The sequence below is a fragment of the Monodelphis domestica genome, chromosome 1 (genome assembly GCF_027887165.1).
Source record: "Monodelphis domestica isolate mMonDom1 chromosome 1, mMonDom1.pri, whole genome shotgun sequence".
Classification (NCBI taxonomy): domain Eukaryota; kingdom Metazoa; phylum Chordata; class Mammalia; order Didelphimorphia; family Didelphidae; genus Monodelphis; species Monodelphis domestica.
This window is the reverse complement of record NC_077227.1, coordinates 707,041,643-707,064,956: the sequence shown is the minus strand read 5'-3', so window position 1 is coordinate 707,064,956 and position 23,314 is coordinate 707,041,643. Positions and strand designations below refer to the sequence as shown.

The window sequence follows — 23,314 nt, the reverse complement described above, 5'->3', positions numbered from 1 at the left end:
TATTCCCTATTGAGTGGTTTTTCCTCAGTATTGTCACTATACTTCACTCTTTAAGGTAGTTAGAAATATTTGGAAAAGTAAATATGTATAAGGAAAATACATGAATAGTTAGATTATTTTACCATCTCTTCTATGATTTTGTCTCTCTACTAAGAATTCAGAGGGAACTAATTGTCCCAGTGGATAGATTGCCTGGGCCTGGAATTAAAAAGACCCACACTTAAGCACTTTCTAACTTTCTGCCTCTTGGCAAGTCACTAGTCCTCTGTTTGCCTCAGGTTCCTCAACTGTAAAATTGATATAATAAGAACCTCTTCCTAAAATGTTGTTGTGAGATATTTGTAAAGTATTCAGTACTATTGCCAGTACATAATAAATGTTTATTCTTTTCCTCTTTGTGTACCGACTGGGTTTATAAGCAACAGTGTATGACTTTTTTGCTTTGCGTTTGACCTTTAAAATATGTCTGAAGTTTTTGTTGTTGTTTTTTTTCCCCCTAGGATAAAGATAAAGTTTCTCTAACCAAGACTCCAAAATTGGACCGGAGTGATGGAGGGAAAGAAGTAAAAGAAAGAGCTACCAAACGGAAGTTGCCCTTCACTGTTGGAACCAATGGAGATCAAAAAGACTCCGATACAGGTAAAGAATCCACCTGATTGTAATGAACACTTAACAGCACAGAAGGTAGTCTTCAAACTTCTGCAAGTAATTTTTTCCCCTCTATTATCTATATCTCCTGAATGATATAAATCTCAAGTTAGGCTGCCTTTCTCTGTATTTTATTGATAGGCAGAAGCCAAATAAATGAGAAAAACTATTGTTTTAATGTTAAGATTAATTGGAAAATAGTAAGTACGTAGTGAATCCATTTCTTCCTTTGACTGCCCAATGTCTTATTGTCTTCAATCCAATCAAGTTAATTTCCTTGTGTCCCATTTCATTCCTTTCTCCTTTTTCCTCCTCTGACTTCCTCCAGGTCATCCTTTTGCCCCTGGAACAAATTACCTCCTCATATCTGCCAACTACCTCCTCTCTTCATTCAGAAGTCTCCTTAATTGCCAATTCCTCTAAGAAGTAGGCTCATATTAAACAAGGAATGGGGATAGATTACCCACCCAACTCCCAAGTTCTACCTTAAGTCACCCATCCTTGAACTTCTGTCCTGCAATGATGAAATGGTGGTAAGGTGAGGGTAGTTATCTACTCATAAGTACCATTCCCAAGGCCCTTCCCTAGTTACCCATTCAGAATATTTAGTATTATTTAATGATATCTTTTAACTAACTCTTGAAGCAATGGGAAAAGTATAATGTAACTTGTTCCATTGGACAAATGAGTTAAAAAAAAGTAGTATTATATGGGACCTCCAAAGGTTCCTTGTTCTCTTTTTACTTTTAGAACTATTTGGAATCTTAGAACATCCTCAAATGTTGAAAGAGTGGTGTAAGAAAGTGGATAGGAGTAAAACCTATGAGGTTAGAGCTCTGTTATCTTGGTTGTTTTTTTGCAAATATAAATTGGTCTCAGGGAAGGCTAAAAAGATTAGACTGCTGGATGCCTGTTAGTGCTCAGTGAGGAGCTAGACAAGTGGGCCTGCATAATTGTCCTGGCTGTGAGGGCATATTTACTGTGATCAGAGGTCTTTTCAGTTCGATTATCTCACCATTTGGAATGTTCATCATCCAGTAATTTATAAATATTCTTTGACTGACTATATCAGTCTTGAAAGAAGTACAGTGATGGCAAAATTGGGATCCTTAATTAGAAATTGCCCAAAGAAAGATAACTCAGGCTTAATTGATTATACATTTATATGTATTTCAGCATGAGAAAAGAGCTTTGTATTTATTGCTTCGTGTAACAGGGAAATAACGTCTATATTGATACAGGTCATTGAATTCTATATGATTTTATGAGTTTTGCTGACTAAAAACATTCATAACTTGATTCTGAAATCTATTAGGTCAATTAAATTATAGATGTAAAATTCATAAAAACGTTCCTAGAATGCTATTTCTACTCACTTCCATCTCCTAGATTCCTTCAAGTCTCTGTTAAAATCTTCACCTACAAGAAGTTTTTCCTGATTCTTCTTAATTCTTGTGTCTTATTTCTATTGTTTATTTCCTGTTTATTCTGTACATAGCTTGTTTGCATGATATTTCCCCCATTAGACTAAATTCATTGAATTCAGGGACTGTCTTTTGACTTTTCTTTTGATCTCTAGCACTCAGCACAGTTCCTAGAATGTAATGGATGCTTTATCTGTACTGATTGATTCTATCCAGAGGAAAGTAATTTTTTGTTCCATTCAGCAAATCTAATGGCACACATATATTATTATTACTAGTTGAATTGCTTTACTGAAAAGTGTTTCTGTAGTTTTTTGATCCATTTATCAAGTGCTATGAGAATGTCTTTCTTCCCTATTTTGGTCACACTTTCTGTTCATTAATGGCATGTTTTTTTGAGGGAATGCTTTCTAAATTTAAGATACATTTTAGTGTTCTGAAACTATATTCTATGGCTGACCTTATATCATATTATGCCCTTTTTATTGTTTTCTTCTCCTTATGCTTTAGTTCCAGGATGCTAGTAATCTCTTAACATATTCATTCATACGTTTTCCTTGATAATTTTATATTCTTCACTAAGTCATATTCAGTTTGACTTCCTGAATTTACATTTGAAGCTCTCAAATGTTTTCCATTTGAATTTCTGTTCCTGCTTCTTTGCCATAGCTATCCCAATTTTGTCTTCCCCTTCACCTCCCAGACAACTGTCTCTTTTGACAGACACTATTTTTTTATAGAAGAAAAAAAAGTCAACACAAATTATTTGTGTTTATAAGATCATGAAAACCTGTTCAATCTTTAACTCTTCTGGACCTTTCTAAGGATATTTTCTGATCTCTTCATCTGAGTTCCACTTGATCTTTAGAATTTGGTCACATTTCTTTTTTTTTTTTTGTCATTTTACATTTATATTGTTGTTGTTACTGTATAAATTGTGTGTTGTTTTTGTTTGTTTGTTTTTACTTTGCTTTCCTTCAATTCATATAGGTCTTTTTCTACATATCTTTATTCATTATATATGCCATGGCTTATATTGCATAGTAATATACCTTTATGTTCATGTACCACAATTTGTTTAGGCATTCCCCAATTGATGGTCATCTACTTTGTTTCCAATTCTTATCTGAAAAGTGCTGCTACAAATGAAATCTTATGTTTCTGTCTTTTCTTGCTATACATGAATAGTATACTAATTGATTTACTTTCATTAAATTATGATTAAAGGGTTTATATCGCTACTTTTCAACAAATAGTACTAGTTTTTATTCTTGTTCATCTGATCTTGTTTTTTAGATTAGTATGAGAATATATGAGTATCTACTCATTAATGTTGGTTACTTTTCTGTGGCATGGTTCTGACATTTTATGATACTACTAAGTGGATGGATATGTGTAAAAGGAGCATCTGTCTTTGTGTGAGGGTGCTGCATAAACTCAACATGAAGGAATTATAGTGGTACATTTACTCCTTCACTTGCTTTTCATATTTATACAATGTATTGTATTAATGTGTTAAACCAATGTTTTCGATTTTTTTCATGTCCCTATTTATTTATTTGTTTGTTTGTTTGTTTATCATTCATTCATTTATTCATTCATTTATTTATTTATTTATTTATTTATTCATTTATTTGTTTATTCATTCATTCATTCATTCATTTATTTATTTATTTATTAGGTAATATTTTATTTGATCATTTCCAAGCATTATTCATTAAAGACATAGATAATTTTCTTTTCCTCCCCCCACCCCCCATAGCCGACATGTGATTCCACTGGGTGTCACATGTGTTCTTGATTAGAATCCATTTCTATGTTGTCAATATTTGCATTAGAGTTTCGTTTAGAGTCTCTCCTCTGTCATGTCTCCTCAATCGCTGTAGTCAGGCAGTTGCTTTTCCTCGGTGTTTCCACTCCCATAGTTTATCCTTTGCTTATGCATAGTGTTTTTTCTCCTAGATCCCTGCAGATTGTCCTTTGCTTATGCATAGTGTTTTTTCTCCTAGATCCCTGCAGATTATTCCGGGCCATTACACCACGACCAATGGAGAAGTCCATTACATTAGATTATACCACAGTGTATTAGTCTCTGTGTACAATGTTCTCCTGGTTCTGCTCCTCTCGCTCTGCATCACTTTCTGGAGGTCGTTCCATTCATCATGGAATTCCTCCACTTTATTATTCCTTTAGCACAATAGTATTCCATCACCAACATACACCACAATTTGTTCAGCCATTCCCCAATTGATGGGCATCCCCTCGCTATCCAGTTTTTGGCCACCACAAAGAGTGCAGCTATGAATATTTTTGTACAAGTCTTTTTGTCCATTGTCTCTTTGGGGTACAGACCCAGCAGTGCTATGGCTGGATCAAAGGGTAGACATTATTTTGTCGCCCTTTGGGCATAGTTCCAAATTGCCCTCCAGAATGGTTGGATCAATTCACAACTCTATCAGCAATGAATTAATGTCCCTACTTTGCCACATCCCCTCCAGCATTCATTACTTTCCTTTGCTATCATGCTAGCCAGTCTGCTTGGTGTGAGGTGATACCTCAGAGTTGTTTTGATTTGTATCTCTTTGATTATAAGAGATTTAGAACACTTCTTCATGTGCTTATTAATAGTTTTGATTTCTTTATCTGAGAACTGCCTATCCCTGTCCCTTGCCCATTTATCAATTGGAGAATGGCTTAAAACCAGTGTTTTTAAAAGCACATTTCTCTTAATAAAAATGCCAACTGATTTTAATGAAAGCAGTCCTAACCATTTAGTTTGTTTTTTTACTTTATTTAAAATTTTACTTTATTGATTTTTAATTTTTTGTGTATTTTACTATATATAATTCATTAATAGCATATGCAAGTGATTTTTAAGTAAATATATGAAGAATATGCTTTAAATATTTTTATTGTTAGGGATATGCAGTCAAAAATCTTTACAGGTCATATGGTAGACAATTCCAACCCTTTTGTCACCCTGTCATGTAAAAAGTAGCCAAATTGACACGAATTTGATGCTGCTGCTGAAACTAATTTTGACCTTTTTTTGACCTTTTATATTCTTTGAAAAAGTTTGAGGGACTCCCAGGGTCCATGGACTGTACTTTGACAATCACTGGCATTGGAAAATGTTTATGTTTATTGAAGTTTGTCAAGATTATAATAATAAAAACAAAACCTAAAGTTTAAAAAGAAACAGTGGTAGTGGTGTCATTTTTGGACTTAAAAAGAGTTAGGTCTATTGCATTGATAATGCTGGAACACTGATTTTTGGTGTACTTATAAAATTCTCTTCCTGCGATTTTGTTTCATTCTGTCTCCCTTTTTTACTCACCTTTAAGTCATATGAAATAACCTTAATTTCCAGGCACTTTCCCCCCCCTCTTAGGAAGTGATGGTGTCTAGGTCCTCTTTAGTTTTGCTTCTGAAACAGATATTTCATAGTTACTAAGGTTCCAAAGGTTCAAAAAAACAAAAGGTTTTCTTAAATTCTAGAGACTTTTCCTGGAATATACTTTTTTTTTTAATGGTTACCTTCCATCTTAGAATCAGTACTAGGCATTGGTTCCAACACAGAAGAGTAGTAAGGGCTAGGTAATTAGGGTTAAGTGAGTTGCCCAGGGTCACACAGCTGGGAAGTGTTGGAATTATTCTTGACTACTTTTCTTATGTTTAAGGTATTATAACATCTGCTTAATTAATCTCCTTTTATAGAAACATTTAAATGTAGTAGGTTATCTAGTTATTCATCTAAATGAACCACATCTGGCTATAATGGAAAAGTAACTTTTATGTACAAGCCTTCAAAGAATATATATGGTCTGAGTTCATCTTCACCTGTGGGTTTTGATTGGTATATAGATGTTAGAGATCACATCAACAATTACCCCTGAAGACTATCTTATCTATTTACCTAACCCCTTGCTACTTTCCATTAGATTTCCCTCAGTTTTCAGGCCTTGGCTCTCTACTTTTCTTGCTTTTATACTTCTTTACTTGGAGATCTCATCAGCTCCCTTGGATTAAATTGCTGTCTCTATATTGATGATTCTCATATCTATCCTGCTCCAGTCTTTCCGCTGCTCACTAATCTCATATTTCCAAATGCCTTTTCGACATCTTAAACTCAGAATGTTCAGTTATTCATTATCTCTGCACCAAATGTTCCCCTTGCCTGTCTTCCATATTGCTGTAGCAGATGACACTGTCTTCCAGGTGTAACACCTTCTCTCCTCTCCCCTCCTCCTTCCCCCATCCCTTATCATTGTTCTTCCATCTAGTGACACTGGCCATCTAGTATTTAATGAACAAGATACTTAATTTCTCTTTTCCTCACTCAACAGCTTCTAAATCCAGTCTCAGGACTACTTCTGGCTTTTCTGGTCCCTCATCCAACTCTGATTCTCTTTTTTGTTGCCCAGTCCTTTGAGGGAGATGTGAAGGGAAAGAGTTATGGGAAGGCTGCCTCATTGCCACTTGAACCATCCAGATAGGACACCTCTTGATACTGATGGGGAAGCACTTATGTTGCCTTCCATACCTCATTAATTATTTTAAATCTGTGTAACCTTAGTTTTAGAGATCACTAGTCAACAGAAGTAGTCCACCCAAAACTGAACTTTGGAAATAATTGCTTTCAAATGTCCTGGTACCTATGTGATTCAGTGGATAGAGAATCAGGCCTAAAGCCAAGAGGTGTTGAATTCAGGTCTGACCCCAGGTACTTCCTAGCTGTGAGACCCTGGTTAAGTCACTTCACCCCTATTGCCTATCCCGTACATGTCTTCTGTCATAGAACCAATACATAGCATTCGTTCTATGACAGAAGGTAAGGGTTTAATAGAAAAATTCAACTGCCCCTGTACATTTGCTTTTAATTGGTTTTAGTAATGTGATTTTGGTGGTAGAAAATACAGAACAATTAGTGGGTGTAGGATCGGGGGTTTGGTTTTTTTCCCCCACTGAAAATTTACTTGACCTATATTTTCCAATTCTATTTTTCATCCAGCTGAGTGACTGTTTCATGTAGTCAGGATGAACTGAGAGCACTTGGCTTCAGATCCTGGCTATGCTCCTTACTCTTATTACAAATTACAAATGTTAATTTGATCAAATTATTTTTCTTCTCTGGATCCCAATTTCTTCATCTATAGAATAATAGAACTGCTCTAAATCCTGTTTCTGTTCTATCTGCCTGATTAAGTTATCTTCCTCCTTGTTTACCTACATTTTCTTGAAATCTGTTAATCTATTTTGCTAGAATTTAGCTACCATTGTGATTCACATTTCCATGATGGTTTGTGGGCAAGTCAGCTGTGGAATGGGTCTGAGAATTGTATCCTGTATTGAATTTTCTGTACTTTGTTCATTGTTCAGATTCAGAATTTCTTGTCCAACTAATATTTAGGTATTGTGGGAACCCAGAAAGACTTAGTTATTTTGTAATAATGAATATGCTATCTGAATTAACTTACCTGATCTTAATTAGGGGGTTGGCTTGTGAAACACTTGTTCCTACATTCCCATAAGTATAGAGTCTTTGAAAAGCAGATGTCATGAGTTTTAATACTTTTAAAATATAGACTCAAATCTCCCCTTTTAATGCAAACTTCTTGTAATAGGATAATTAGTTATTCTAGCTATTGGTCTTCCCCTCTTAGCAACTTTACTAATAAGGAAATAGCTATTTTGATGCTCTTTAATCAATTTTGTGGTAGGATTAATAGAATTAACTGGATTAACAGAATTAATTCCAGAATTTACTGGAAATAAGCCTTGCCATTCCACAAAGTAGTTTTCTCAAGTGCCTAGCCAGTGCTGTATGCTATTTGCCAAATATAATACATTTTTGTTTCTCATGTAAAAGCATTTGAATATCCACATTATATCACATCAAAAGCAGTTCACTCATGCGTATTTTACAAACTTGCTTATTACTTAGCAGTACAGACAGCAGTTTGATATGAGAAAAATAACTCCATAATCAATAGACTCTACCTATGTATTATAAAAATCCTTGTTAGAAAAATGAATCCAGTACCAAGACTGTTGAGATTTCCAGAGATTTAGGAATGACAAATTGGGAGGGAATGTGGCGTTAAGGGGCCTATGCCCCAGGCCTCCATTCTTAAAGAAGGTCTGAAGGCAAGAAAGGAAAGTTGAGAAGTTAGTACTTAGAGACCCTCAAGTTCTGGGCATAAGACAACAATAGTAGGTAAACCTATCTTTCAGCAGCCTTGGCTAGCTGCCCTTATAACAATAAGCAGACCCAAAGTGAGTTTCCTAAATTGTATGAATCCAATACACTTAAAAAGAAAACATTCCTTTCCAAAAAGAAAGTTGGCAGTATCTCCCCTCTCCTTCTCTCCCACCTCCTCCCCCTCTATCTCCCTCCTATCTCCCCTCACCCTCCAAAACAACACCCACGACTGCAGCAGTTATGCTTGAGTGTCTCATTTAGACTTTGTGACTTTGCCAGACTGCAGAGAAGAAACTATTAAAAAACTGTATTATATTTCTTTCAATTACATGTAGAAATAATTTTTGACTTAGATTCTTTCCCTCCCTCTATCCTTCTCTTTGTGCTGGTCATGTCTCTTCTCTCTCCCCCCCCCCCCTTCTGATACAGAATTTATCATGGATTTCAGATAGTTCATATTTCCATATTCTCAGTGCCTTGACTGACAACACATATGACAATAGAAAAGTCATCAAGGAAATATAAGTGCAGGATGGCATGCTTTTTCAGCTTCCAGCAGTTCCTTCTTTTAACTGTGGATAGTATTTTTTTTAAATCTTGAATCTCTTTGAGTTGTCTTGGATTTTGCTTATAATAGTTTAGTGGTAGTCTCTCGGTGACTGAGGATGACAATTGTCTTTGTGCATTATCATCTATTGATGTACCCTCATGTGGCTTTGGAGTCCAAAGGCTGAGGCACAGAGTCTGTGGCACATGGGGCCTGGGACGCCAATTGTTACGGGAGGTGCGGTTGTGGCCTGGTGTCAGCGTTCATGCTCAGCGGCAAGACGTCGATGTCACTCATCTTGAAAGGTGGTGGCGGCATGGTGAATGTGGGTTTGCCAGCTGCTTCTGTCAGAGGCAGCGAGTTCTAGTTGCTTTGGTGTAATGCCAGCCCACTTCAAGTTTGACTTTAGCTGATCCTTGAATCTTTTCTTTGGTCGGCCTTGTTTCCTGAGTCCAGCTGACAGTTCACCATAGAATACCTGTCTTGGTATTCGCTGTGGGTCCATGCGGATGACATGTCTAGACCATCATAGCTGGGTTTTGAGGACCATGACTTCGATGCTGGTGGAGTTGGCTCTGTCGAGGACTTCCTGGTTGGTGATTCGGTCCTGCCATCGGATCCTCATGATTGACCGGAGGGAGCGTTGGTGGAATTGCTCCAGCTGTTTCATTGCTTCCGGTACAGTGTCCATGTCTCACAACCGTACAGGAGCGAGCTGAGGACCACTGTGTTATACACTTTGAGCTTCGTCGCAGTGCTTACACCGCTGTGTTGGAGGACTTTGCAGCGCAGCCGCCAAGTGCCTGGCTGGCCTTTTGGATCCTGGCATTGATCTCGTGGTCTAGGGACCCATCGTTGGCGATGGTGCTGCCCAGGTACTTGAAAGTGTTGACATTAGAAAGCTGCGTGCCGTCGATTGTAATGTACGGCTGGTTAGTTGGCCTCCCTGGTGCAGGTTGGAACAGCACCTCTGTTTTGCTGAGGCTGATAGTCAGGCCAAACAGTTTTGTTGCGGTAGAGAACCTGTCCACAATGGTTTGAAGATGATTTTCTTGGTGGGCCATGAGAGCACAGTCATCTGCAAAGAGAGCTTCCAGGATGAGTCTCTCTGTTGTCTTTGTTTTTGCAGTCAGGTGGCGAAGGTCGAATAGTGAGCCATCCAGTCGGTATTTGATGTAGACGCCCAGGTCTAGATCCATCACAACATGTCGTAATACTTGGGTGAATTATAGGTTGAATAGCACCGGAGCGAGGATACAGCCTTGTTTCACGCCATGGGAGATGTTGAAGCAGTCAGAAGTCTCTCCACCAGATAGGACTTCCCCTGTCATGTCGACATGAAAGAGCTGGATCAGTTAGATGAACTTTGCTGGGCAACCAAGCTTGCTGAGGATCACCCACAATGCATCCCTGTTCACTGTGTCGAATGCCTTTGTTAGGTCTATGAAGACAATGTAGAGACTTAGGTTCTGCTCAAGGCATTTTTCCTGCATTTGTCTCACCGTGAAGACCATGTCGATGGTGCTGCAATCTGGTCGGAAGCCACATTGTGATTCAGGCAGGTTCTGCTCTGAAACAGATGACAGGAGTCTGTTGAGTATAACATGGGCGAGGATCTTTCCAGCAGTGGAGAGTAGTGAGATGCCTCTGTAGTTGTCACAGGCTGCTCGTGAGCCTTTGTTCTTGTACAGGGCTACAATGGAGGCATCTCTGAGTTCTGGGGGCATGTCTTCCTCTTCCCATATGCTGGTCAGCACTATGTGGAATGCCTGGAGTGCCTTTCCATTTAAGGCCTTGTACACCTTGGTTGGGATCCCGTCTTTACCGGGTGCCTTGCCTGCACTCATTTGTTTAATGGCTTTTTGGACTTCCTCTATTGAAGGAGGGATGTCAAGTTGTTCAATGGAGCAGTTGTGGGGGATCAGGTCAAGGGCGCTTTGGTCGACTGAAGAGGGTTGGTTGAGAAGCTGACTGAAGTGTTCTTTCCACCTGTTGCTGATGCCTTTTTTTATCTTTTATGAGAGTGTCACCATCAGAGGATAGCAAGGGAGTGGTGGTGGGTTTTAATGGCCCATAGACAGTCTTGAGGGCACTGAAAAATTGTTTGTAGTTTTTCGTATCAGCAAAACGCTGGATTTCTTCTGCCTTTTTTCCCCACCATCGGTCTTGCATCTTTCTGATCTCACGCTGCGCCGTGGCTTGGAGAGACTTGAATCTGTCCTTTTTAGGAGCAGAGTTTGGGTTATTTTGCCACTCCATAAAGGCTTTGTTCTGTTTGCTCAATAGGTCTTCAATAGCAGTGTTGTTCTTGTCGAACCAGTCCTGGTGGTTGCGTTGTTTGGGGCCTAGGACTGCCTTTGATGTTTCCTTCACTGCGTCTCTGAACTGGTTCCATTTCTCAGTTGAGCTTCCAGTGAGTGGTCCCTTGGCAGACAGCTTGTCGTCCAGACAGGACTGGAATGTTTGCAAATAAGATGGATCTCTAAGACGACTCACGTTGTAAAATGTGCGAACTGTCTGGGCGTGTTTTGGATGGCGAGGCGCAATGCGCATTTGAAGAGTCTGTCCAGAATTCAGCTCCTCTCATGGCTCTGGTGATCTTTACATCCTGGATGTCTCGCCGGCATACAATGATGTAGTCAATGAGATGCCACTATTTTGATCTTGGGTGTATCCATGTTGTTTTATATTTGTTCGCCATTCTGAACACAGTGTTTGTGATGGTGAGTTCGAACTCTGATTATTTGCTGAGTAGCAGTAGGCCGTTGTTGTTGTTCATTTTGCCCACACCATGTTTGCCGAGCACTCCTTTCCATCTTTCATGGTCCTGGCCAACGCGGGCGTTGAAGTCTCCCAGTAGTATCAGTTTGTCATTTGTGAGCACTGACGTGCTCTGAGTGCAGGATGTCTCTCAGGTCATAGTAGAACTGCTCGATGGTCTCCTCTGTGCTGGTCAGTGTTGGGGCATATGCACTGATGATTGTGGCATGCTGGTCTTTGCTGAGAGGCAAACGGATCTTCATGAGCCTCTCGCTGATGCCCACAGGCAAGTCTGGCAGCTGTTTGAGCAAACTGGTCTTGATGGCCAGGCCAACACCGTGAATTCTGTCTTCATTTGTTGCTCTACCTTTCCAGAAGAAGGTGTATCCAGTGGTGGATTCTTCTGGTAAGCGTGTTTCACTTAAGGCTGCAATGTCAATGTTATATCGCGCCAGTTCTTTACCGACTAGAGCTGTTCTTCTCTCAGGTCTTGGGGTATCCTCTCTGTCAAGTAATGTTCTGATGTTCCATGCTCCTAGTAGGAGTTTCTTTGTATTTTGTTTCTTTTGATTTCAATCGCTTAAAGGGATGACTCACCAGCTGCGGTGTGCTGACCGGGTGATTGTAGGGCAGGCAATGTTTGGGACACCTTTTCTAGTCCACTCCCTTGATTAGGGTGAGCAGTGCTGTCCTAGAGAGGGCTGCTCAGTCACCCAGGATGCTGCCGAACGTCTCTGCTGCCCACAGGGCCGAGCAACCACTGGTCCATGGGCCGCCTACGTGCAGGATCGTGACTACAACTGCCAGTGGTCACCTCCACCTGTTGCACCACTCCCCTATCACCGCAGGTCTTGAAGAGGGTGGACAGGGTTAGGATAGATGAGTGTGCACAAAACACTTGTGCGTGCAGGAGATTTAAGTGGAAAAGTCGGTGCACAGAGACAGTCCCACTCTCTCGGCGTTGGAAGCCTGGGTCCAGTGGCACGAAAAGTCGTTACACCTGGAGACTTCCTCAGCTGCATTGGATGGTCCTGTTGTCCTTTGTGCTCCAACACGCCCTAAGCACTCCACAGTGCTTTGTTTGCTGCGTCGCCATCTCAGCCGTTGAACCTTCCTATTGGTTTCTTCTGCCTGTTCCGCCGAAGCAGTCTTCACATGCTGGGTGAGCAAAGCCTTGGTTCACCAGGGGTCGACGACCCGATGGCTACCCTCACAAGTTTTAGCCGGCCTGTCGAAGCCTTTGCCCGGGGTGTGGCCGCTGCTGCATGCTAGCAGCTACTGGGAGCCACAAGTGAGAGCTGGGTGTCAGGTGGGGGTCAGAGGCTGGAGAGCTGCCCTAGGAGGGCACTACAAGCCCTCCACACCAGATATACTACCCCTCCCTGAGGACCCCATACATATAATAATAGTTTAATCCTTCACAATTCATCATCATAGATTATTTTGTTACTGTATATATCATTTACCTGGTTCTGTTTATCTTACTTTGCATCAATTCATAAAGTGAGAAGAGACTTTTAAAATGAACTCATTTATTGCTGTCCTTGGCCTTTTAAAAGTGATTTTCTTATCTATATCTAGCCTACTTCATATCTAACACTCAGGTACTGTCTCATTACTTTTATTTATACATTGTCAAGCGAAAATGCATCAGTGAATAAAGATAACCTATGTTCTTGTAACTCTATATGTTAATTTGATCTCTAGGGCATATTAAGATCCTTTCCTATTCTTGTGGGAAAATATTTCCTAAACTCAAGTGATCCTATGACTTCAGAAGCATGCTTAGTTCAAATTGTCCTATCAAGAAAGCACCAAAACTAATGCAATTCATATCTAATTTGTAGTACAAATAATATAATTACTTTGTAATTTACTTTTTCAAATTGTGAATTCCAGAAATCTCATAGATACTTAAACAGTAGGAAGCTTTTGATTTTCTTGGTGCTTTTAACATCACGTTTTCTGCTTTAAATTTAATGAATGAATGAATTAAGAATATTTTTTCGTGGTTACATGATTCATATTCTCCCCTTCTCCCTCCTCTCCCTGTAGCTAACGGTCAATTCAGCTGCATTTTACATGTATCATTGATCAAAACTATTTCCATATTATTCATATTTGCAATAGAGTGATCATTTAGAGTCTCCATCCCCAATCATATCCTCCCATCGAACCATGAGATTGATTATATGTTTTTCTTCTGTGTTTCTACTCCTACAGTTCTTTCTCTGGATGTGGATAGTGTTCTTTTCTCATAAGTTCCTCAGAATTGTCCTGGATCATTGTATTGCTGCTAATAGAAAAGTCTGTTACATTTGGTTGTGTCATAATGTATCAATCTCTGTGAACAATGTTCTCCTGGCTCTCCTCCTTTCACTGTGCATCAATTCCTGGAGATCTTTCCAGTTCACATGGAATTCCTCCAGTTCATCATTCCTTTTCATACAATAGTATTCCTTCACCCTCAGATACCACTATTTTTTCGGCCATTCCCCAAATCAAGGGACACCCTTTCTTTTTCCAGTTTTTTGCCACCACAAAGAGTATTGCTATAAATATTTTTGTACAAGTCTTCTTCCTTATTATATCTTTTAGGGTACAAACCCAGCAGTGGTATGGGTGGATCAAAGGGTAAGCTGTCCTTTAAAGCCCTTTGGGCATAATTCCAAATTACTTTCCACTGATTGGATCTTTAACACCATTTTTAATGAGTTTTTTTTTCTAGTGAAGGGATGATTGAATTGTAATTGGGACCTTTGTCAAGTATTTCTGCATAAAGACTAAAAATGAGACAGATATTTAGATGCTGAGCAACTGTCCCATTTGGCCAAAGTCAATTGACTGTGATTATGATCTTGGTTTGATTATGTTCACTGTTGCTCCTAATATATTTTCTGGTGTCTTGACTATCACCTCTTATCTGCCATTTGATAGAAGATTTATTACTAAGAGTGTTTGCAAACCTTTTTTCATAATGTTTTGTAATAGATATTATTTTAATGTCAAGTTTCTCAAGCTCTTTAGCCTATAACTAGGCTTATGCACAATCTTTTTTAAACCCTAAACCTATATATTTGAATTCTTATCAATTAGCATCTCTTTTCTAGGGACCTTGTTTTTGTATTATACTCTGTATTGTCGATACTTCTCATTTCTCTGGACTAAATCATGTGCAGTTTTACCTCTTTGATATTTTCACAGTTTGAGTTGTCATTTAAATATAGGTAAAATGTAATTTTAGTGTCCATCCAGGTCTGCTTTCCCTCAGTCCACCTTCAAACTTTGCTTCATCATTGGAACATCCCTAATTCATTCTGCTGTCAAGATCTCAGCCTAAAACTCTTCTCTACCAAATATAAATAAAAACATATCAAAACTTTCCTTCCCTGCACTTTGACTGTCTTGTAACTAGGAAACCTAGGATATTTTTTCCTTTCCTATTTTTAATGCCTACATCTTGCCTCCTCCACCACACACACCCGTCCCCATACGTTGTCACCTATGTCTTCCTTTTTGTTGCCCTTGTTAATGGCAACAGAAAGATCAAAAGACTGACCCCTCAAAAATGATTCCAACTTGGCAGTCCAGTTTGCATTTTATTGTTAGCTTGGGAGAAAGCAGGTTCAGTTGGGTTATAATGAGGATTGCAATGGGTTGAGAAGTACCTCTTAGGAGAGGTAGACAGCTTTATTGAGATTGGGTGATAGTGAATCTCTTTGTTCTTGTGGTTGGGCCAAGTCACCTGACCTCTTTGTTGACCTGTGTAACCTTGCTTCTTGCTTCCATTCCACAAGTACTAATGATATGCTTACCACTTGTTAACTATTTGTTTCTTCATCTTTTGTATATTACTCATGATAACATTATGATATCATTATCATCATGATAACATTAACCTTGCCCTTCCTATACAATGGCTGTCTATATTTCAAAATCCTTTTGAAATTTCTTTTTCACTAAGCTTTCCTTTTTACAGAGACTTTGCTAGTATTTGCTTTCCTTCCTGATTATTCCTATGCTATGTACAAACATCAGTGTTTCTCTAGCCATATCTGATGATGTTATTTTTATCATCAAAGCTGTAAGAAATACAAGATGTAGTTGAATTTATTCCTTATAGTGTCCTCAATTTGAAGATAGGGATCATCAAGATCCATAAAAAGTGAAGTGATTCTTTTATTTTCCCTTGACGTTCCACGATCCATGGAAAAAGTGACAGGGCTGGGGATTGAGTTCTGTCTGCCTGACTTCAAATTCTATCACTTTTTCTACTATGCTGCTTTTTAAATGATTAAGATTTACAAATTCATTCCTTCCTAAATGTGATGTAAGATTATATTATCTCTATTTTATGCATGTAGAAAATGAGGTATTTATTATAGTTTGGGTGTCCCTGGTGGTTATAGTGCTGTTAAATGTATCCAGGATTCATACTCAAGACTTCAGACTCCAAGTCCCTCCTTCCCCTTACTCTGTCATCTTACCTTTCATATACTTTAATTACCAGGAAGCATAGGAAGAATGAAAATTCAATTCTGGTGTATTCTTGACCCCAGGAGTACAGATGTAATGTTATATAGTATGCATAGCTTTACCTGTGGTGCCAGGGAAATACTTCATTTCTGCCCACAATGCCTAGCATATTGTTGTTCATCCTTGTGATGGTTTTCTGAAGGAACTCTACTCCTAAAATCTCCCAAGGGTGTTCAAACTTTAAAGATCTCCTGAATATGATCCCTGGGTGGAACATTCTCATTGTGATCACCTGGAATAACTTGTCTATTTTTGCCTCTCACATTTGGACTGAACAAATGAGACTAGAGGGTCATGGAGTTCCCTACCAGTGCTAAAATTCTGTGATATGCAGCTCATTTTTTTAATGTCAGGTACTTAAACACTTTTATTATTTGCAGTCTTCTTTCTTGATCTAATAGAATTTATAAAGCTAATTGAGTTTTGACCTTCAAAGTAGCTACTGTGGGTACAAATATTTCATAGAATTGCCTTTGAAGTGACTTTACCAGTTTTATTTAGGACAATCATTTTTGTTACTTTAGAATCACACCTCTTTTCTTTCAACTCCAAAGCAGTCTTTCCTAGCTCAGTCAATTAATTTGCCACATTTGACTAGAAATGCTTTTTTGTCTATATTAGTAAATCAAATCTTTCTCCCAATGCAAAGGTACTAGCAACTTGTTTATTGTCTTCTGTGTACTGGGGCACTATGCTAGATGATGGGGATACAAATTTCTATTAATGGACACAATCCCTGCTTTCAAGGTGCATATATATTCAGTTGGAGGAGATATGTAAATATATGCACATATTAGTTATCAAATCATCAACCATTTGTTAAGCCCTACTGTGTGCCAGCCCCTGCAGTGAGTGGTAAGTAGTTAATTAAAAAGATATAAAAGGATTGCCTTGATGTAACAGGAGCCCAGCTGGAATTATATAAGATTAATTTGTGGCAAACCCAGCAATCAGGATTTTTGTACTTCAAACTTCATTCAAGAGAATGTGAGTAAGAGCAAAGGCAGTAGATAGTGAGAATCTTACAGACAGTATAAAGGAACAAGATACTCAAGAGTAAAGGAAAATGTAGAGTTACACTACTTCATCAGCAAGTCAAGATGGAAAAGGAAGAGAATAGCTGGTTCATTGATGATGGCCTGGGAAAGAACTGAAAGCTAATGGGATTGATGATTATGATGAGGATAAAGAACAGGTTTTTGACTTGCGTGGAAGAGATAGAATGACATGCCCTAAACATATAAAGATTTCATATTTCATTAATATGAAATATCACTTGTAGGTTATGGTAAGATCAGGGGCATGATCTTTGTGTATAACTGAGGTGGAATTGAGGAGTAGGCCATAGGAAATGAATTAGTTGAAAAAAACTGCAGGTTAAGATGTTTGAGGGAATATCAATTCATATTTTGAAGTTCCATAGCATGAGGGCAAGAACTGACAAGAAGAGAAAGACCATGAGCCAGGCACTGAAGGAAGGAGAGAGAGAATCTTAAGAATTATTGAAAATAATCACCATATTGAATGAATTTCAAAGAGAGATAAGTTCTGAGTGATAGGCAATTCATAGGACTTTGAAGTGCCATTGGGGAGCAAAGGATATTCCAAACTCTTCCACCGTGACTAGGTCAAAGGATATGAGTAAAATACAACTAGTCAATGCTAGAAAGTGTATCCTTCGAAAGCTGTGTTATCAAAAAGGATCCAGACCCCAGAGAATGCAAGAAGATGGAGGGATCAAGAAATGAAGAAGGTTTAAGATGAAAGGTAGTTTTTTTACTGATGGATTAGAGTAGGTATTCCAACAGGTCCAGTGGAAATAGTAGAGCCCTTTGTGTATAATTTTATAGGTGATACATTGATAGGAATGGGAATAATGGAGTGGAGAATAGAGGCTGGAGAGTAAGGTTTGCATAATGACAGTCATGGTCTCAGAAACACTGGTATTGGTAGATATTACTAGGAAGTTGAGAAATGATTTAAGAGAGGTTATTGAGGACTTCATTTACATAACTTTTTTGTTCATAGATCTTTTGCCTTGGGTTAGAGATATCTCTGTGTCAGGCAGCTTTGTTTATCTCGAAAATAGATTGGGGGCCAGACAACTGCTGTAGAAGGCTAGAGAAGGGTGCAAACAAGAGTCTCAACTCTTAATATTCTAATATGGAAAGAAAGACATAAAAGGGAACAGGGGTTGAGGAGTCGAGGTAGGCTGTAGTTCTGTAGGGATTACTAGTATTTAGAAGTATTAGGAAAGGTTTGGTATAGATGACAGTGCCTAAGCTGCATTTGGAGGGAACAAAGAACATTTCTACAAGATAAAGGTAAAGGTTGAGCCCATCTCAGGCCTGGCAGATGGTTATATTTGCATAACTTCTTACAGTGACTATTCTACTACATAGCCAGCCCATTTGGATATATATATTTATATATTTAATTATTAAAAATCAGAATATTTGTAAAGCACTTAGCCTTATGACTAGCACATAATAGGTGCTTTATTAATTCCTTTCTCTCATTCACTTTAAAATTATTATATACTTTCCTATGATGAGAGCATATTTTTCTTTTTATTCCACAAGTACTTGTATCTTACTAGACCCCAACCAATCCATAAACCTAACCCCAAATGCCACATAATTGATATTCTTGAATGTTCAGTTGCAAAGATATGGAGCCAGGGGGGAAAAAGGAAGCTAGCTCTCAGTAATTCAGTATTGGTTGATTTGTTCTGTGGTTGATTATGGGTATCATGTTCAAATAACATTGTCTGATCTTTGGAGGGGAGTCAGTAGCATGGCCCCTCTTTTGCCACTAAATCATCTTCTGACTCATCAAATGGATTTGAGTTGCTTTGAAAATCATACCCAGTATACTCTGATATATTTGTGATGACAATCAGGTTGGATATGTGGTAAGGTTTTTTCCTCTGCCAAAAGGGACAATATGCCTTGCACATACCAGCTTTGCCCAGAAGACTAGTGTGAAGGCCACTGTTTCCCAAGGGAAGTTTTTCCTTTTCAAAGTTTCTCACCTCTTTTCTGTTCTCTTTAGGTGGGCTCTCTTCCCCTCAGGTAAAACCCTATTAAGTACTTTCTATGCCTTCCTGACTTTTTATACCCATGCCATCCCCTTTTCCTTATTCCCCATGGAGTCTGTTATCAGAATCATGCTTGTATCTTTAAACCTGGAGGACACATTGGAGACCATCTAGGCCAGTCTTTTCACTTAATGGGTAAGGAAACAGACCTAAGGGGGGGAGGAAGCTTTCTCCTTAAGGTAACAGTAGGTTGAGTCAGTGGCAAAGTTCCCTTTATTTAAAAAAAAAAAAAAAATATATATATATAATATTACTAGATAGTAATCTGTTAACAATAATTAACAGAAAATTTAGCAGTATAATTCAGAATATAATTTTTCAAAGAAAGTAAAGTAGAAAATGAGATCCAAAGTCTGATTATATAATCATCAATACAATATGGTCCCAAAATTTATGCCTCAGGTTTGTGGTCTTTTATTTTTTTTTAACATGAAAGCTTTCTTTAGTATTTTTGGGATCTTTTCTTTCATTGCTGAGAGTAATCATTTCACTTACCAGTATAGATCTTAACCCCTTTATAGAATCATAATAATTCTCAAAAGTTACTTTAGCCAGAGAACCTCTTCTCATGACGACAAGTCTTTCTGGGGATAGGCTGGCACCCAGAAATAAACATGCATTCCATTAATCAACAAAAGTTGGCAGGTAAACATACAATGAAATATGAGAGAAAGGCTAAACAAACCTTTCCATCAATAGGAAACTGTCCATTCCCTTTAAAGTGTTTCCATGCGTATTCTCAAAATGTTTACATTTTTGAGACAACATATTTCTCCTTATTGTATTGATAACTATGTAGTTAGATTTTAGATTTCATTTTCTACCTCATTTTATTTGACAAAAAGTATCCTATATTATATTGCTAAATTTTCTGTTATTATTGTTAAGAGATTGTGATGCAGTTGGTAGCTTCAGCATATTTTGTGGATTGCCTATAATTAAAAAGCGTATTGGAGATAGACAAAAGTGTTAAATGATAACCATATTAATAGTGATCATCAGATAAAAATGCTTGATATTTGGAAATCTACTTTCTATATGACCTACTTGTTTTTGTTATTGACATTCATTTAAAAAATTTATAGTTCCAAATTGGCTCCTTCCTCCACCTATTGAGAAAGCAAGCAATAGGATATCCATGATACATTATGCAAAATAGATATCCATATTAGCCATGTTGAGGAGAAAAAACTATTAAAAGCAAGAAACAAAAGTACATTTAAAAAGTTTGCTTCAGTTTGCTCTCAGGCTTCATCAATTCTCTCTTGGAGGTAGATAGCATTTTCATCTTGAATCCTTTGTCATTTATCTTGAGTAAGTGAATCATAGTAGGGAAGTCTTTCACAGTTGATTATCCTTAAAATATTGCTGTTACTGTATACAGTGTTCTCCTGATTCTGCTTACTTTATTTTGTATCTGTTAATTTGTCTTCTCAAGTTTTTCTTTAAAGCATCCTGCTCACCATTTCCTGAATCACAATTGTATTCTGACACAATCAAATATCTTAGCTTGTTTAGCCATTCCCCAAGCAATGGGCATCCCCTACTCAGTAGTGATTTAGAACATTTTTTCATGTGGCTATTGGTTGCTTTGTTTTCTTCTGACAGCTACCTGTTCATTTCCTTTGACTACTCATCAATTGGGAAATGGATCTTATTTTCATAAATATGACTCATTTCCTTATATATTTGAGAAATAAGGCCTTTATCAGAGATCACTAAATTTTTCTTCCTCCCAGTTTCCCATTTAGAATCTTGAATCTTTGGCTTTATCAAATAGTAGATTTATGTATTCATTTACAACTTTGATTGTGTTACCTAATCCATTCCACAGATCTACAACTCTCTTTCTTAACTAGTAACAGGTTGTTTTTAATGATTATTGCTTCATAATACAGTTTGAAATTTGGTACTGCTTGATTGACTTCATCCTTTTTAAAAAATTTATATTCTTGCCTTTTTGTTCTTCCAGTTGAAAATTTTATTTTTTTCTGCCTTTATAAAATAATTCTTTACTCATTTGATTGATATAACATTGAATAAGTAAATTAATTTAGGTAGGATTGTGATTTTTTTTTTATTGGCTAGTCTTCTCATGAGCAATGACTCAACAAATCCAGTTGTTGAGATCTGTCTTCATTTCTGTTAAAACATTGTTTTATAATTGTATTCATATAGTTTCTGGATCTTTTGTGACAGGTAAACCCCAAGTATTATATAATATCTGAATTATTCTAAATGGAATTTCTCTTTCTATCTCTTCCTTTTTGGTTTTGTTGGTAATATATAGAATTGCTGATGATTTATATGGGTTTATTTTATATATTGTAACTTTTCTAAATTGGTTTATAGTTTTAACTTGTTTAAGCTGATTCTCGAGTATATCATCATATCATCTGCAAAAAATGATAGTTTTATTTCCTTGCTTATTTTTATTCCTTCAATTTCTTTTTTTTTCTTCTTGTTATAGCTAACAATTCCAAAGCAATATTGAATAGTAGTAGGTGATCATAAACATCCTTGATACCCTATTCTAATTGGGAAGGCTTCTAGCTCATTCCTATTCAAACAATACAGCAAATAACTCTTGGTTTTAAATAGGAAAGACTCCATTTATTCCTATGCTTTCTAGTTGTGTTTTTGTAGGAATCAGGATTGTAATATTTTTCATTTTTCTATGAAAACTTTTCTTTTCATTTATCTGATAACAAATCCTTTGAGAAGAGAGAGAAATTCATCATGCTAATCTTAATCTTTCTAGTGATTTTAGGAAACTTTAGTCTTATTACCAAATAGTACTATTAAAATATTTCTTTAAATGAATAAGACATTTATTAAACACTTATATGCACTGCACTGTGGATACTAATAGCAAAGTAAGGCAGTCCCTGGTCTTCAAGGAGTTTACATTATAATAATGGAGCTCACACATATTGAGTATTTCAGCTGCAAACCAGATGGAAAGGTTTCCTGATTAAAGAAAGCAGATGTTAATGCCTCTCCATTTATGTTATTTTTACTGATATAATCTGTCTGTTTCTGATGTTGAACCATTTGACAGTACCATGAGAAGCCCCTTCAGGAGTAACTTCTTGGCTGCTCCTCCCCAGGTAGTTTCCAGGAGGATGGCTCTGGGTCAGAAGCTCTACTATTTACATGGCTTGTCAGTTCAGGTTTCTGTGTAGATGAGATGTTGGTCAAAATGGTGGTAGTGGGGATGATCTGATTGGCTTGGCACATGCTCTCCCTGGGGGTACTCTTGTTTGCTGCTTGTCTACCTGCCCCGTGGGTACCAGTTCATTGGCTACTGGTAGGGATGGCAGGCCTCTTCTTTACATGAGCAACTGCTGTGCAGATGGCTATATCCAGGGATGATGGGTATAAGGGCTGTCCTGGAATCAGGGCTATTGGTTCTAGAGGTACTTCTACCCCCTGGGGTTCCTGTATCTGAAAATTCATCAGCAGTTGTTGCTGCTGGTTATGTAAAAAGTGGGATCCTCTCCTCAATAATTTTTCCACTCAATGGTGTCTCTAGGAGCTGGGCTTTCTAGTCTGTTCCTGTAAGTCTGGCTTTGAAGAAGATGGTGCGGTCTGCTATTGCCAAGGTTCTAATGTTTGTTCAAGGTTCTAGATTGTGCCCATAAGAGTTAAAGGGCGCACAGTGATTAAGGTGGTAAGAATGGTTTGTCTTGCCTGGTACATGCTCCTGTTGTTTCTCTTTCTGATGAATAGTTGAAAACTAGATGAATTTTGCAAGTTATAGGATTTAATGTTAATTTATTACTTAGCTATTTTTGGAATTATATTTTGAAAAGTATTTCCTTTCATATTCCTTCACTTTTATATCCCTGTCCTTTCCCTTTACATAATTGCAGTGGAAGGCAAGGAAGGCCTCATTGAGTCCAGATTCCTGGTTTTTAATTCTAATTACTCAGATAGGAGACCTCTCTATTACTCACTACCTCTGTAAGCCTGTTGCTTTGTCCAGACTGTGCACTAAGCTAGAATGTCTTTACCTTCATTCCCTTCCCCCAGTGAATTCCTACTCATGCCAAACTTAAATAGCATCGTGTTCCCTAATTTCTCTAGTCTGCAAT

The 23,314-nt window shown here is 37.7% G+C and overlaps 1 protein-coding gene across 4 annotated transcripts in view; it reads left to right on the top strand.

Annotated features, from left to right (window-relative positions):
* ANKRD11 (ankyrin repeat domain containing 11) overlaps window positions 1-23,314 on the top strand; it is a 257,700-nt gene that overhangs the window by 177,847 nt on the left and 56,539 nt on the right. For all 4 annotated transcript variants that reach the window (XM_007477320.3, XM_056810956.1, XM_007477322.2 and 1 more), the window contains one exon: window positions 501-639. In XM_007477320.3, the coding sequence (XP_007477382.1) occupies window positions 501-639 (139 nt within the window). The remainder of the gene's footprint in view (window positions 1-500; window positions 640-23,314) is intronic.